Source organism: Triticum urartu, chromosome 7A (assembly GCF_056163025.1).
Source record: "Triticum urartu cultivar PI428250 chromosome 7A, HENAU_Tu73, whole genome shotgun sequence".
NCBI classification, from domain to species: Eukaryota; Viridiplantae; Streptophyta; class Magnoliopsida; order Poales; family Poaceae; genus Triticum; species Triticum urartu.
Genome location: NC_141879.1, coordinates 42,080,195 through 42,096,046, shown reverse-complemented (window position 1 = coordinate 42,096,046; position 15,852 = coordinate 42,080,195). Strand labels below are relative to the sequence as shown.

At 44.3% G+C, this 15,852-nt stretch overlaps 3 protein-coding genes across 3 annotated transcripts; all 3 read left to right on the top strand.

Annotated features, from left to right (window-relative positions):
* Positions 1–401: 401 nt before the first annotated feature.
* Positions 402–1,148, top strand: LOC147957486 (uncharacterized). The gene has a single exon (XM_087534394.1). It carries the CDS (start codon positions 402–404, stop codon positions 1,146–1,148), a length of 747 nt encoding a protein of 248 aa, XP_087390520.1.
* Positions 1,149–6,418: 5,270 nt separating this feature from the next.
* Positions 6,419–9,227, top strand: LOC125520854 (B3 domain-containing protein Os06g0194400). Its single transcript, XM_048685889.2, has 7 exons — positions 6,419–6,579; positions 6,702–6,809; positions 6,924–6,955; positions 7,056–7,230; positions 7,332–7,538; positions 8,211–8,278; positions 8,973–9,227. The coding sequence occupies exons 1-6, from the start codon at positions 6,445–6,447 to the stop codon at positions 8,244–8,246; spliced, it is 693 nt and encodes a 230-aa protein (XP_048541846.1). The 5' UTR covers positions 6,419–6,444; the 3' UTR covers positions 8,247–8,278; positions 8,973–9,227.
* A 2,533-nt stretch (positions 9,228–11,760) lies between these two features.
* On the top strand, positions 11,761–13,870 carry LOC125522141 (GDSL esterase/lipase At5g45910). Its single transcript, XM_048687219.2, has 5 exons — positions 11,761–12,068; positions 12,150–12,371; positions 12,745–12,890; positions 12,989–13,265; positions 13,465–13,870. Exons 1-5 carry the CDS (start codon positions 11,792–11,794, stop codon positions 13,686–13,688), a joined length of 1,146 nt encoding a protein of 381 aa, XP_048543176.2. The 5' UTR covers positions 11,761–11,791; the 3' UTR covers positions 13,689–13,870.
* Positions 13,871–15,852: the final 1,982 nt, after the last annotated feature.

The following is a 15,852-nucleotide window of genomic DNA, read 5'->3' as shown; positions in this document are numbered from 1 at the left end:
ACCAGGGTTTAAGTCCTGATGCTCGCATTTATTCCTAGATTTATTTCAGGATTTTCGGCGATGCGCATTCAGTGTGAGGAGATGTTTCTGTCGATGACGAGTTGCCTATTGTTAAGATTAAAGTATAATCTGTAATTAAGGGAAATCCCCCCTTGCCCATCGAACGAGCGGTTGCTCCCGCACGGACGCCTGTGTCCGTTGCAACCGTCGCCTCTCTCCCGTCCTTCTGGAACCGATGCATCTTTTCGCGATCGTCGCATCTCTCCAAGGGGTACTCTGTAACCATCGATCAAGACAATTAATCACTTTTGATTCAAAACACGTTATCACGCACGTAGAACAGCCAGCGAGAGCAAAAGGCAACAGAGAAAGGAGAAGAGAGAAGAGACGCCGCCGGTGAGATGACAGGCCTCGTCTTCTTCTTCCTCCGTTTGATCCGCGAGGACGGTCGCCGCTACCGCCTCATTGCCCTTCGCCGTCATGGAGTTGGTGGCCACCGCCGTTTCCGTCGCCGGATGCAAGCCATCCGACGGTTCGACCGCAGCGCCGCTGGATGCGCCCGTCGCGGTCCTCACCACGCCCCTGGACACGGTCCCCGTGCTCCTGGATGCGCCCACAGCGGTGGTCCCCGCGCCCGTGGCCAGGCGCCCATGGGGTACGACCCTTGGCTGGTGGCCGGCCCGAGCGCCCCCATGATGCATGGGGCCGCTATCGTGCCTGCCCTGCCCACTGGGTCTCCGCCTCCACCACCTCCTCCGCCGGCCGCATGGATCCCGCCGTCAACGCCGACGCCTGATGCCCTGGCCACTGGCCCGAGCCTCCGCCCGCCTGGCTACGCCCCGGTGCCGATGCGCTCGATGGTGAATGCAGAGGAAGCGCTCGCCTTCATCTCCGCTCCATCTGGCGCCTCTGGTGTCGTCCGCCTTGGAGTCGGCATGGAGGGTGCCACCACCGCGGGCTCGAGCAGCCGCGCGGAGCGGCGCTTCGGCCGCCTCTTCGGGCGCGCCGTCGCAGCCCTCCGCCCCGTCCATCGCCCAGGCTCATGGGCTCCGGCGAACCTCGGCTTCACCGCTACTCCACTGCGCCAAGCCTCCACCATCGTCGTCTCCTCTTCTGATGAACAGGCCTCGTCGGTGTCGCGTCGCTGACACCTGAAGATGCAAGGGGAGGCGCCGGCGCTCGCCCCAATCGCCGGCGACTGGGCTCCCTGCTCCTTGCGAGCGCAGGTGGTGGTGGGCGATCGAGCGTGGTGCGGATCGTGCGGGTCCTTATCCGTAACCGCCCCACCTCTCGCCTCCTCTTATGCGGTGTGGGTGGTTGCGGGCTGGCCTTGGTCGGCGGTGGCAGGCCCAGGCCCAGGCGATCGACCTGCTCTCTTCAAGTTTTTTTAAATCTCTGTTTTATTAGTCTAGTACTAATTATTGTATATGGTGCAGTTTTAGACTCTGTTCCATATGTCCATACACAAAATGGTTTGGCCGAAGCATTGATTAAGAGGATCAAACTCATTGCAAGAACTTTGTTGACGAATTGCAACTTGCCAACCTCTTGTTGGGGTCATGCTGTTTTACACGCTGCTGACTTGATACAATTGAGGCCAACTGCATATCACAGTTCTTCCCCTCTGGAATTGGTACATGGAAATCCTCCGAGCATTTCCCATCTGCGTAAGTTCGGATGTGCTGCATACATCCCGATCTCACCACCACAGCGGACATCTATGGGCACTCACAGGAAGTTGGGGATCTATGTGGGGTACAAATCGTCGTCGATTATCAAGTACCTGGAACCCCTGACTGGGGATCTATTCACAGCCCGTCACGCTGATTGCATATTTAATGAGGAACATTTTTCGGCATTAGGGGGAGATTTCAAATACCAGAAAGAATGCCTGGAAATTGATTGGAATGCTCATGCCATTTCATCCTCTAATCCACGTACCCAAGAGACCGAACTTCAAGTTCAGAAGATCATTAATTTGCAACATCTTGAAAATAATCTGCCAGATTCATTTACTGGTCTGAAAGGTGTTACAAAATCCTTAAATCCGGCCAGAAACGCGCCAGATAGAGTGGAGGTACCGATAAAAACCACTCAACTCCCTATTCCCAAAAAGAGGGAGAGTAGTACAACCTCTGACCTGGAGCATGCTTCTAGAAAGCAGGAAAAGGAATCGAGGAGAAAAACCTCGGAGTCAGTAAATGCAGGTCAACTCAACGTTGACAAACACCTGATGGGTAGTATACACCCAGTGGAAGGGCAACCTCCACAACCCAGTTTCAGTGTGCACAAACTGACTGGGACATTGGAACACCCAGACTCGATCGTATTGGGAAATCACGAAGAATCACTAGGGGTGCAGGAAATTTCCATCAACTATGTTGATTCTGGAGAATCATTTAACCGTAAGACAACAACTGTCGACATATATTTTGCTGAAAAGATTGCAGATACCCTTCTCACTGATCATGATCCAAGGTCTATCGTTGAGTGCTAAAAGAGCTCCGACTGGCCTAAATGGAAGGATGCAATCCAAGCAGAAATTGCCTCGCTTATCAAAAGAAAGGTATTCACTGAAGCAATACCTACACCTCCCAGTGTTTTCCCTGTCAGATTCAAATGGGTTTTTCTCCGGAAACGGAATGAGACAATGAGGTGGTGAGATATAAAGCAAGGCTCGTAGCACAAGGTTTCACGCAGAAACCCGGCATTGATTTCACTGAAACATATTCTCCAGTAACGAGTGCAACCACTTTCCGATATCTTATATCCTTGGCAGTGCAAAATCATCTATCTATGCAGTTGATGGACATCGTGACCGCATATCTTTACGGGTCACTAGATTCGGACATATATATGAAGGTTCCTGATGGAATCTCTATCCCGAATAAAAATGCAAAACGCAACATGTATTGTGTAAAGCTGAATAAGTCATTATATGGCTTAAGTCAGTCGGGACGGATGTGGTACAACCGACTAAGTGAGTTCCTTCTTCAGAAAGGTTACTCCAATAGTGTTGATTGCCCATGTGTTTTCATCAAGAAGTCCTCTACAGGATTTTGCATCATCTCTGTGTATGTTGATGATCTCAACATCATTGGCAGCACACCAGACATTGATGAAGCACGCAATCACCTAAAGATGGAATTTGAGATGAAGGATTTGGGTAAAACCAAATTTTGCTTAGGTATTCAACTTGAGCACCTTCCCTCGGGAATCATGGTACACCAATCTGCCTATATCCAGAAAATATTGGAGAAATTCAATATGGACAAATCCTATCCATCTAAAACTCCCATGGTGGTTTGATCTCTAGATATAGAGAAAGATTCATTTAGACCAAGGGATGATGGAGAAAAGGTGTTGGGACCTGAAGTTCCATACCTTAGTGCTGTTGGAGCGCTTATGTATCTTGCAAATTGCACAAGGCCTGATGTTGCATTTGCAGTGAATCTACTTGCTAGACATAGCGTAGCTCCCACCAAACGTCATTGGTCTGGAGTGAAGAATATCTTTCGATATCTCCAAGGCACAAAGGATCTTGGCCTATTTTTCCAGTTCCAGAAAAATCAGGACTCTGATGTGATTGGATATGCAGATGCCGGCTATTTGTCTGATCCCCATAATGTCAGATCTCAGACCGGCTTCGTGTTCCTACATGGTGGCACTGCTATATCATGGAAGTCTTCGAAACAGACTCTGGTGGCAACATCTACCAATTATTCTGAAATAATTTCGTTATTTAAAGCAACATGCGAATGTGTATGGCTTCAGAGAATGATAAACCACATACAACAGTCATGTGGAATGGGTTCGATAAAATTACCTACCATTATCTATGAAGATAATGCGGCCTGTGTTGCGCAGATGCAAACATGATACATCAAGAATAATATCACCAAGCATATTTCTCCTAAATGGTTTTTCCCCATAATCTTCAGAAAAACGGGGAAATAAGCATTCTGCAAGTCAAATCATGCGACAACCTTGCTGATTTATTTACCAAGTCTCTACCAAATTCTACGTTCCAGAAATGTGTTCATGGAATTGGTATGCGAAGACTTAGGGACTTGCAGGTGTCAGGGGGAGTCTCTTCTTGAGATATCCTTATTTTAATGACATCACATTATGCTATCTTTCTTTGTGAGTATGTGTTTCATGATCTCATCAAAGATTTTATGAAGAACTTTTGAAAGAGGATCTTTTGAGATGACAGAGCTTCCCCGACAATCGTGAAGATGATTCTACATGGTCAAGCGTAGATTAGGAGGAGTGTTAAGATTAAAGTATAATCTGTAATTAAGGGAAATCTTCCCTTGCCCATCGAGCGAGCGGTTGCTCCCGCACGGACGCCTGTGTCCGTTGCAACCGTCGCCTCTCTCCCGTCCTTCTGGAACCGATGCATCTCTTCGCGATCGTCGCATCTCTCCAGGGGATATATATACTCTCTGTAACCATCGATCAAGACAGTTAATCACTTTCGATTCAAAACACCTATGGCGACTTTGTAAATTTCAAGATGATATGCCGGCTCAGTCTTTGGGAGGTGCTCATAGGGGTAGGATATGCGTGTGTGCGTTCATAGGCGTGAGTGTATACACGTGTATATCAGCGCTTGTGTCTGTACTATGTTCAAAAAAAGAAAAGTTGTGCACCTTTATTCATGAAAGAAGAAAACAAATTAATTTCAAAGTACATTAACTTGCTATAAGCATGCTAGTTTTCTTTAGTTTCAGGACGATGTAAGCATGGTTTGATTTTATTAAAGCCAGCCATGTACGCTTTCCCCATTAAAAAAAAGCATGCAGGTTTTTTAGTTTCAGGCCATCATGCCTGGCTCGGTGTTCCTTATGACCCAGTGTTTGCACTTATGAAAATGCCAGTTAATTAATTAACAAAGCTCCATGAGATTCTTCAGAGAAGAATGATTATCTAAAAAAATAGATGAATTGAATTTTTTTTCTGCGGGGGCAAAACATGTATATTAATCAGAAAAGAAGTACACTCCTTATGAGTACATTGCACGACAGCCACGTCCAGCTCCGAACCAAGCCAGCTTACCGGGTGGCCTTCCATTCTGCCAATTTTTTGTGTTCCTAATAGGTCATTTAATCTTTGGCCACAGCTTTTCTCGTATTTGGTATTTGGACCTTTGTTCAAGAATTCGTCCGATGAACCAATTAATTTGCCAATTAATCCCTACTTGTAGGATCACTGTGTAGCCAATAAACTGATAAATTGTCCGATTAATTGATTAACTTACCGATTAGCTTATTAATTCCCTACTCACCAGTCAACTGAGCAGCTGTCAGTTTATGATTTCCTCAAGAATGATTTGGATGATTTGTCCTCGCCTATTGACATGGATGACTTGTGACCATTTTTGCTAAAACATTGGAGTATAATTTACACTTTTTATCCATTTTGAGATTACACTGTAAAGTCGATGCCCAATAAATGACCATATTGAAAAACTATTAGATTCTTACATTTTCAACGTTGCCAGGAGATGCAACACAGATAATCCAAGACATGAACCATTGAGTTGGAGAAAAAGAAGGCCAAACAAGGAGACCCAACCCCAAATCATTGATGAATGTGTCGTGGCGGGATCTATTGACAAGACTACCGGTGCCATCACAAACCTGGCTGGGATCATCGCAGTTGGTGGGCTCCTCTCCCCTCGACAACATGACTTATTGGATGTGAGAAAACCACCTCGCATCGCCATGACGGGGGCGAGGCCAGAGGTATTTATATTTACGGCATCGTCGGCCCTTCTTCCCAGTTTAGCAACACGAGGACGACAAAAATTGTCAATATACCACCCTGTCCATCACTGCCTTGTGGCCCATACTCCCTAGAATCCCTCCTTCCGGTGAGCAGGTCTCCAACTGTGCCCTTTTGCACACCTGCACCGGGTGAAGGGGATAAGGGTTCTGGGTAGCATCTCGGTGCAACTGCCCGCGTTCGTTCCACTAATTCGACTGCTACCATAACTTCAAGCTCTGTTTCGTCGAGCTCACCGTGGCTGGCTGGCAATGCTAGTGCCGCGAAAACCCGTTTTCTTTTCCAAAAATCAAAATCAATTCTATGGAAATGCCTCCTACATAAGATTTTCTTTCCCCAACTACCTAGACTAGAATCCCTCCATCAGAAAGCGCAAATGATTTCGAACGTTTGAATCTCGCGGCTCTCGGCCTGGCACCCCCAGCGTCCCAGAACCCGGTGCATGCACCCATCTCATCCACCAAGCGCCCACCCCTCGCGCAAACGGTCCATATGCTCACGGTCCATAGACCGGGTCCTCCTTATTTCCCCTCGCCAGTCTAATTTATTGGCCGCCGCAGCTTTCCTTTCTGGCCTCCTCCTCCCCATTCCCATCTTCCCCAGCCCAGCGCCGCCGCAGCGAGAGAGAGAAATCCGGAGATTGCCGGAGAAGGGATGGCCGGAGCGGTCGCGTACGAGGAGCAGCGCCGGAGGCAAGTGGAAGAGAACAGGCGCAAGCTCGACCAGCTCAAGCTGCACCACCTCTCCGCCGCCCTCAGGGACGCCGCCGTCGACCCCAAGCCCTCGCCGGTCAGACCGCTCGCCCTCCCGCCCCCCTGGCCTCCTCCCCCTTCGATTCGTATGTAGGCTGTTCATTCGTTCGTTTGTTTGTTTGATTTGACTGACTCGCCGGGTTTCCGTCCGTGTCGCAGGTCAAATCTGCGAAGCGGAAGCCTCGAGGGCCGCCGCCGGGGGACGCCCCGCCCCGCCGCTCCGGCCGCGTCGCCAGCCTCCCCGAGCAGCCCAACTACCGGTTCGAGGTACGAACGTGGTTATGCTGCCGTTAAGGGTTTCAATTTTCATTTTTGTTTTTTCCTTCATTCAGATTCAGATACTAACTGAAGAATGCATCTTCCGTGTATTTGCTTGTGTAGGATACCTATGGTGTCCTTGAGAAGAGTATCAGGTGGGGATAATCATGTCTCGTCCGATTCTTCCTCTCCAGAGAGCATTTGATTCGTGCATAGTACAGCAACTCTGTTTCTTGGTTGTTTTTGATGGAGCAGGGGGAGCAGGACGCACACCACAAGGAGCGACTTGATTGATCGAGTCTACGCGACCGAAGAAGCCAGAACCTATGCCACCGACATGGCCGAACAGCTGCAGGGCAAGCTGGACCCCCGCCATCCCAGTTTTGTCAAGCCCATGACCCAGTCTCATGTCACCGGAGGCTTCTGGCTAGTAAGCAAAAGGCTTCCACTGCTGCATGCTTGCATTCAGTTCACTCCCTGATTGAAACTGACGATGGTTGTCGGGTGCCGATTTGGATGGATTACTTGCAGGGCCTCCCCAAGCAGTTCTGCACCAGGCATCTCCCAAAGCGTGATGAGTGGATCACTCTGGTGGATGAGATGGGTGCTGAGTCCGATTCGTACTACCTTGCGCGCAAGTGGGGCCTCAGCGCCCAGTGGAAAGCGTTTGCCATCAATCACAAGCTGGTCGATGGTGACTGCCTGGTGTTCGAGCGCATTGACCGGGCAAAGTTCAAGGTGAGATTTTAATATGGTGCAATCCCTTGTCTGAAGCTTTGTCCATGTATGAAACATTGAATCCAATGAGAATGCATGTGCATTTTATACAATTTCTGAAGAATTGCGTTCAATTTCATGGTTTGGTGGTTTGCTGATGCCATTATCTTGAATGTTCCACACTATTTGTACACCCAAGCAGTTGACTGAATTAATTCATGGGGAATTCTTGTTATGGTCATGTAATAACTGTAGATATTATGCATTTGTTCTCTGTGGTTCGTTATGTTGTAGATTTAAACTGTTGAGTGGAGCCACAGTTTTATTTAGGAATGAATGTGAGGTTGCAAAGAATGTCTAACTATTTATTCGAAATGACTAACTAGACATGTTTTTTTTGCTGGAACCATTGCTATACAACAACATCCCTACAACATTCCTTCATTCTAAGCAAATTCTACAATGCTCCCTTGGAGCCTCCTTGTGATTGTACATGGAATAGGAAACAATTCATTGAAGGATTAACAACTGGGAACATATTTTGAAATGCAGCCTCTGTTATTGCTATGAAAGTACGAATGCAGCCTCTGTTATGTCTAACCATGTGTATCACTGCTAATAATGGAGCCTCTGCTATGTCTAACCATGCGTATCACTGCTAATAATGGCGTCTCTGCTATGTACATGATGCAGGTACACATTATCAGACAAAGTTCATATTATAAGTAACGACTGATGAGGGTGTGAGATACTTAGAGCAGGTAAATTGTTCATATTATTGTCTAGTCGGAAGTTTGAATTGAGTATTTTAAAAAGTTTATTTCTAAGCATCTTTTACTGCGTGGTAGTTCACATGTCTGAAATAATTGTGAAACATGTGTTTTATTATCATTTAATCTACCTCAACTTAACTCTGTTTCCTGCACTGCAGTTAGTTGTGATGTGAACATGGGAAAAAAGCTGGCCAAATTTCTACATCTGACAAACTAGTTGATTACATGCCAGGCATTAGGGGATTGTATTTTTTTGGGTGGGAGCGGTGCAGGATTCTGCTAATCTTTCCCTCCCTGATATATAACCATTTGAACTGTGTACTCCACTTTTGCATGTCGATCTGTACCTCTGGGCAGTTTAAAAGCAGCACTAGTCTATTGCACACCTTGTTATGTCAGCAGTTTAAAAGAATGACAAAACCACATCTGTTCAACTAAATCGTTTCTACATTCTGAGTCTTGATACCATGAATGTGTCATATCTGAGGGAAAGACGTTAGGTTACTAGTTTGTAACTTTCTATACATATTCATTGTGCTTGCTTGCCATTTGCCAATGACCACCAACACTCGTATTTCATCTACTTTCCTATTTCTTTCCGTTCATATATAATTTATTGATATTGTTTAAACTTAACATTATTCCCTTTTTACTAAGTATTTCTGGTCTTTTGGTCAATTAGGTCTGCCTGAAGGAACTGGACAATGAGTTGCAAATGGAGATCGTGAACCGTCTTCAGCCTTTTGGGTGACGACAATGTTAAAAATATTAACTTCACAGATTCTCCTAGTAGTTATGTTTAGACTTATCTATGGGAACCAACGAAACTTGTAAATTTTGCCTGTGATGCCCCATCCTTATTCCCATCCAACTTCTTGTGATGTCCAATTTGATTCACTCTGCAGGCATGCATAATTTAGCAGATTTCTTTCGCTTATATGATCATGTATACTCCCTCTGTAAAGAAATATAAGAGCGTTTAGATCACTACTTTAGTAATCTAAACGCTCTCATATTTATTTACAGAGGGAGTACATGTTATCTTGTCACTGTGTTTGATCTTAGCTTTATGCTTCTCAAGTAATATGACATGTGCTTTGGCTATAAATAAGGTGAGACGAAGATGAGAATGCTTCCACATTGATCTAATGGCTGGAGGTAACTGTGATTTTATAACAATCTTTCACATCTATTTTTTTTTTGACATACTGATATTGATGCTTGCCAATACTGGAGGTGGCTATTTAACAAATGTTTTTACTGAACTTAACTTTCAAATGCTCATTGCTGTCCATGGGCCAAAAAATCGCATCATACAGAAACAATAGGACCAGGACTCTAGCCAAGGCGTACACAAGGACATGAACCAATATCATCTAAAACCAGGCAGAGACACGGCAAACTGAAAAAACTCTTGGATAGACCAAGTTCATCACTTGTTAATGGATGCAATAGAAACAAATACACCATTTTGCCCATCCCATCTTCTTCAGTCCCTCTCATGTAACAGTATACTCCAACTGAACCTGACACGTATGGATTTGAGGCACCAACAGCCAGTCAGCATAGGGATGAAAATGGAGTGGAAAGTTTCCGCTTTTCCGGAGGAAAAATGGGAACGGAGAGGAAATATGAAAGCAGAAACGGAAATTTGCAAAATGAAAATAGAATTGGAATTTTTTATGCGGAAATGGAATAAAAAATGGAATGGTATTTTCCGGTGGAAAACACGTGGCTACTTTGTAATTTCCATTTCTACTATAGGCCCATGGCTACTTTGTAGCCAACTACCAAACAACACACAACGACACAATGAGTAGAATGAGCAAAATGTATCACTTGAGTACCAACTTTTACTACCACACACATACTCAGCTAGACTTTATACGGAATTATCATGTACTACTACAATACTACCCTATGTTACCAACACAACCATATTATTTTATAGCCATGTTAAGAATTCCATCAATTTATTTGTTTTTTGTTTGTATTTCTCTATGATTCAAGGGGGTTTTAAGTTCCGGTCAACACACAGTTTTGTTTACATTTCCGCTCTGTATTCGCTCCATGTTTGTTTTCGGTAGTATCTGTTTCCGTATTCATTTTCGGGGTTTCTGTATTCGTTTCCGCTTCTGTAAAAAAATATGAAAACAAATATGATAGCACCCAGTTCCGTCCGTTTCCGCGCCGTTTTCATCCCTAGGTCAGCATACACATTATTACCAGAACGATCAGTCCATCTCTACACATCACTACTATCCACCCACAGCCTCACAAATTACTTTTCCTCGAAGAACTGTCTGCGCACGTGACTATTTGGTGCACTTTCACCTGTATGCCATATCGTCAGCGTGAAACTCTTGCCGCCAGGTATTGCGCCTGCTCTTATCGTTAACATGAAACTCTTGTTGCCAATTATTTTGCCTGCTATTACGTCAGCATGAAGATCTTGTCGCCAGATCCGTGCTACTGTGTGCTGTCATACCAATAAATTTAATTTGACTTGGCTGTTGCAAACGAGTTAATTGTCAGAAAAAATAAATGTTGATCTCCTTGGCCTCGTGGCCTGACGAGGATCAAGCAAATCTTATCACAATGACCAACCCGTAGAAATAAAGTGGCCGCATGCATGACTTTGTAAGGTCTTGTGAGAATAATTAATAAAGTGGCCGCATGCATCGCTCAGATGCAGAGGCCGGGGGTCATCCTCCTTTTCTAAAAAAACCAACCCGTAGAAATCGCTCCAAATGGATGGCATTTCATCCGTATACATTGAAATGATACATATCCTAAATTGCACATATAAATGGTGGTATATACCCAAACTTACTGACGCGATATATATTCAAGTAAGTACCTGATAGAAAGGAAGGTTGGATCTTCCCCTCTCCAAAAGGACGGATACCATGTTTGTTCTTGTAAAAAATAAGGATCCAACTTCCTGCTGAATTTTTAGTTGTAAATATAATATGCCCGAATGTCTCACAGTATGCTTTATAATAAATTTAAGTTTATTTTTAGCTATCATTATTTTCCTTAAGAAACAATCTTTGTTGATATTAATCAATTGTAGTAATATGTGTATGATATGTATAGGCCAATCATCCTATCAATTTTGTCCCGATCCATTGTTGATGGTGCAATTATCTCCAAATGGAGTGCTTTATATCTTGACGATGACGTTGTGCCCCATATAGACAGGGACGAGAAACTAGACATACTACTCATATAGTACATGTTAGGTTCCTTATATATGACACAAAACAATTAATCTACAGATTTTATGAGCGTATCGCTCTGGGTGCATTGAAAAGATTGATAGCTTTGCGTGATTGAAAGCGATGCAAAGCCAACAATGGATGAGATGGCGCGACAAAGATGTGAACCTGCTCGTGCAACGTGCCAAATGCGATGCTGCATGCGCGCGCTTGGTGGAGGCTTCCCTATAAATACATAGCTCATCATCACTAAGGACGTGCACTGAGCTGAGGCATCAAGATGGGTAGTGGTGGAAGGTTGGTGTTGGCTGCCTTCGTGGCGGTGGCGCTCGCCATCTTGCTCCCATCGACTGAGGCGGCCTCCCTCCGTGGTGGCGAACCGTTCGAATCCATCTTCGCCTTTGGCGACTCCTTCACGGACACAGGCAACAACCCCATCGTCTTCGGCTGGTACAACGTCTTTGACGTCGTGATGCGCCCTCCCTACGGCATGACCTCCTTCGGCGGCCTCCCCACTGGCCGCAACTGCAACGGCCGCCTCATCATTGACTTCATCGGTAATTAATCTATCAATCATCAGTAGCCTCCCTCCCTGCCTATATATGTGTATTTCAAGGTGATCAACGTATGATTTTCAGCTCAAGGCCTAGGCTTGCCTCTCGTGCCACCGTACCTGTCACACAAGGGGAGCTTCCAGCAGGGCGCAAACTTCGCCGTTGGTGGCGCCACCGCTCTCAACTCCAGCTTCTTCCACATCGGGGACCCTCCCGGCGCCAGCCCGTTTCCCCTCAACACCAGCCTCGAAGTGCAGCTTGGCTGGTTCGAGGAGCTCAAGCCTTCCTTGTGCCAAACGGACCAAGGTTATATACTTACTTAGCTTCACACAGTGGATTGAACTGAAAATGCATATAAATTAATATGAAACGGCTGCCACCCGGGTTTGAAGAAGTACTGGTTAAGTCAACTGATTATGGTCACTAACCTAGGCCAGCGTAGGATGCAACATCTTATGGATGAATATCAAACGTGATGAACATACACAGTAAACAAAGTGTAGAGAAAAAACTGATTTGAAAAAGATAAATCACTATGGTGAATATGTCAACATAAGTTTAAATATAATGAGTTTGATGACTACACATGGTAGTGATATATTGTTCAAACCGTGGTGCACCATTAACCAAACACTTGATGTGCGTACATATAATCAAGAGGAGAAATGCTTCACTGCAGAGTGCAAGGATTTCTTTGGCAGATCACTCTTCTTCGTGGGTGAGTTCGGGATCAACGACTACCACTACTCCTTTGGGAAGAAGAGCATGCAAGAAATCAGATCATTCGTGCCAGATCTCATCCAGACCATCTCCATGGGTGCCGAGGCAAGACTACTTGACTCATCATGCTCCTCATGTCACTCCGGCTGTTTTCAGTCAGCGTACATGCATGTTAACATCATGTAAACTAATGCAACAAGCAGAGAGTGATCGAGCATGGGGCGAAGACTCTGGTCGTCCCTGGGATGATCCCGTCCGGATGCGCGCCGCCGATCCTCGTCACCTTCGAGGACGCCGATGCTTCGGAATACGACGCCACCACCGGCTGTCTCAAGGAGCCCAACGAGATCGTGAAGCTCCACAACTCTCTGCTGCGAGACGCCGTCCAGAAGCTGCAGGAGGAGCACCCCGATGTGACCATCATCCACACTGACCTGTTCAACCACGTTATGGAGATGGTCAAGGCGCCTGAGAAATTCGGTCAGTATAATTCTGTGTATACGCTCTTCATTGTTGGAAGTGCCCTGAGATTTATCTCGCTTAGAGTTTTGTCCAAACATATTGCACACCTTTTTGAATCCATTGTTCAGCATGAATCTTGATTCGTAAGGTTTAGAAAATAGAGTAGTAGTGGTGAACATTGCAGAAGTTGATGAGTTCAGTTATGCGGTGGTTGCAGGGATTAAAAAAGACGATGTTCTTAGAGTTTGCTGTGGAGGACGTGGGAGGTACCACTACAACCTCTCGGTCGCTTGTGGTGATGAAGCCGCGACGACGTGCGAAGATCCGTCCACTCATCTATTCTGGGACGGTGTCCACCTGACGGAGGCAGCTTACCACTACATTGCTGAAGATTGGTTCAACACCATAGTAAGCAGTCTGCCTACAACAGCTAGCTCTTAAATGAGCTGCCTACGTCTGAATGCGATACATGGAATCATGTACACGGTAGTCCATCATATCACCGCAATCTTCAATAAGATACTTGTAATAAAATGGGTTTAAATGTACTTCTAAATAAAATTATTATCTATTGTATATTGTTAAACCAATAAAAAGGATGGTGGAGGTTTATGGATCTAAAATTATGATATCTTAGTGGTAGAGATGTGTCTACACAAAACAGCACACCATCGAGAAAATTTAGACCTACTTGGACGGCATCACGACACTTTTAGTATGTGCGAGTTTAGATGTTTTATCGGTATGTTGTCACGGACTCCTATTGAACACTTGCGAGTATAGATGCGTTGCACTATGCTCACTGATCAGTGATCATAGCCATTGCATCTTCTCTTGGAACCACCGACGCAGATTTGTCACAACCATTGAAGACGTACAAGTAGCATATAACACTTCTAATCTGAGCTACAGAAAAGATTATGCATTCAAGATCGATATGTGCATACAAAAAATTCACGGCTTTTTCTTAGCTTGGTCAACCAAGTCACTGACAAAATTGGCGTGCAAGTGAGATAAGTATAAATAAAAAGTGAGAATATGATTCGTGCAAAAGGAACTATAAACATGCACAAACAAAAGATTGATTCCTCGCTATTGATACGACTGCAACACCATCATCGGTGAAGACGCTATGAACTACTCCACACTTCTGGTTAATCTATATGCACTATGTATGCTGCCAAGATAAATATAGATGGTGCACATAGTGATCATGACTTGATGCACCACGATGTTGCACCATACTGATATGTTGAGTTGTTTACTGCAACAGAACGCATCCTTGAAGGTAAACACTTTTTTTTTTGCTTGGACCTATAAAGATACAGTGCAATTTATTTACTGGCGTGGCTCTTCTTAGTTGCGTTGTTGTTTTCTTTTCGTTGGAAACCAAACCTAGTGATTCCCTTCTAAATATCCCAAATGGTTTTGATCTTGTCTCCATAAATATCAAATGCATCGTAGCTATCTTAGTTATAGATAGTTGATGATTCTGCATGATGCAAATAACCAGCTTAAAATATTATTTTTAGATAAGAGTATTATGTGCAACAATACGGCCAGAAACAAAACTATATTACATACACAAAAATTACAAGTCCCGTGCATGGTGTATGAAATCACGTAGAGAAGTCCAAAGAGTAGTTTTTTTGTGCGTGGAGAAAATGTTAATTTGTTATGTCTTTGCTAAAAAGTGCATTAGCACATTTGAAATTGGCTCAAACTTATATAACTATTCACCATACCATTTGTAAAAACACCGATGAATTAATTGTACACATGTGAAGAACCTAAAGCTTGTGAGACTATTTAATTGGCTATGCAAATCGATATGATGAAGTATCATATTAAAAACATATTATTTTCCTCCCAGATGAGAGCTACGTTTCGGAGCTCGTGCGCATTTGCACCAGAGTGAACAGTAAATTAAAAAACAAATTCACACAAATCTGAAATCTTTAGAAATCAAAGATGAGAAACCCTTCTAGGAGCATATCATCTCGGAATCAGATTTGAATTTTGGTTACAGACGACATTTTGGTTAGTGAGTATATCCATCCATCAAATAAAGCCAAAAAAACAGCACCACATTTGTGTCCTCCCATCTGCTTGTCCAAAATGGAGGGGCCATTTTTTTTTGTGCAGTTATGGCCCAGAAAAGCAAATAAATCATTTTAATGTGTCAATAGCTATATGCTCATGTAATTACTAGATTGATTTGTCATTTATGAAAAATCGACGATATTAATATGTCTAGTTTCTGTCCCTATCTGGAGGTACAACATCGTCGTCAAGAGACAACAACTCCATCTGCACATAATTGGATTATCAACAATGGATACGGATGGCTGACCTATATGTATCATACACATATGCTGCAATTAATATTTATAAACAGTATTGAGGGAAATAATGATTGCAGAAAGTAAATTAAAATAAATTATAAAACATACCCATACAAACATGCATGCATTTTCTCTTCAGCCGGAAGTTGGTATTTGAGTTTTGGCGAGATCAAACACGATATCAGCCTGTTTAGATGGGTAGATCAAACACTATAGTGTGCTTCCTTATACACCGAGTAGAAATGTGTTCAACATTTTCC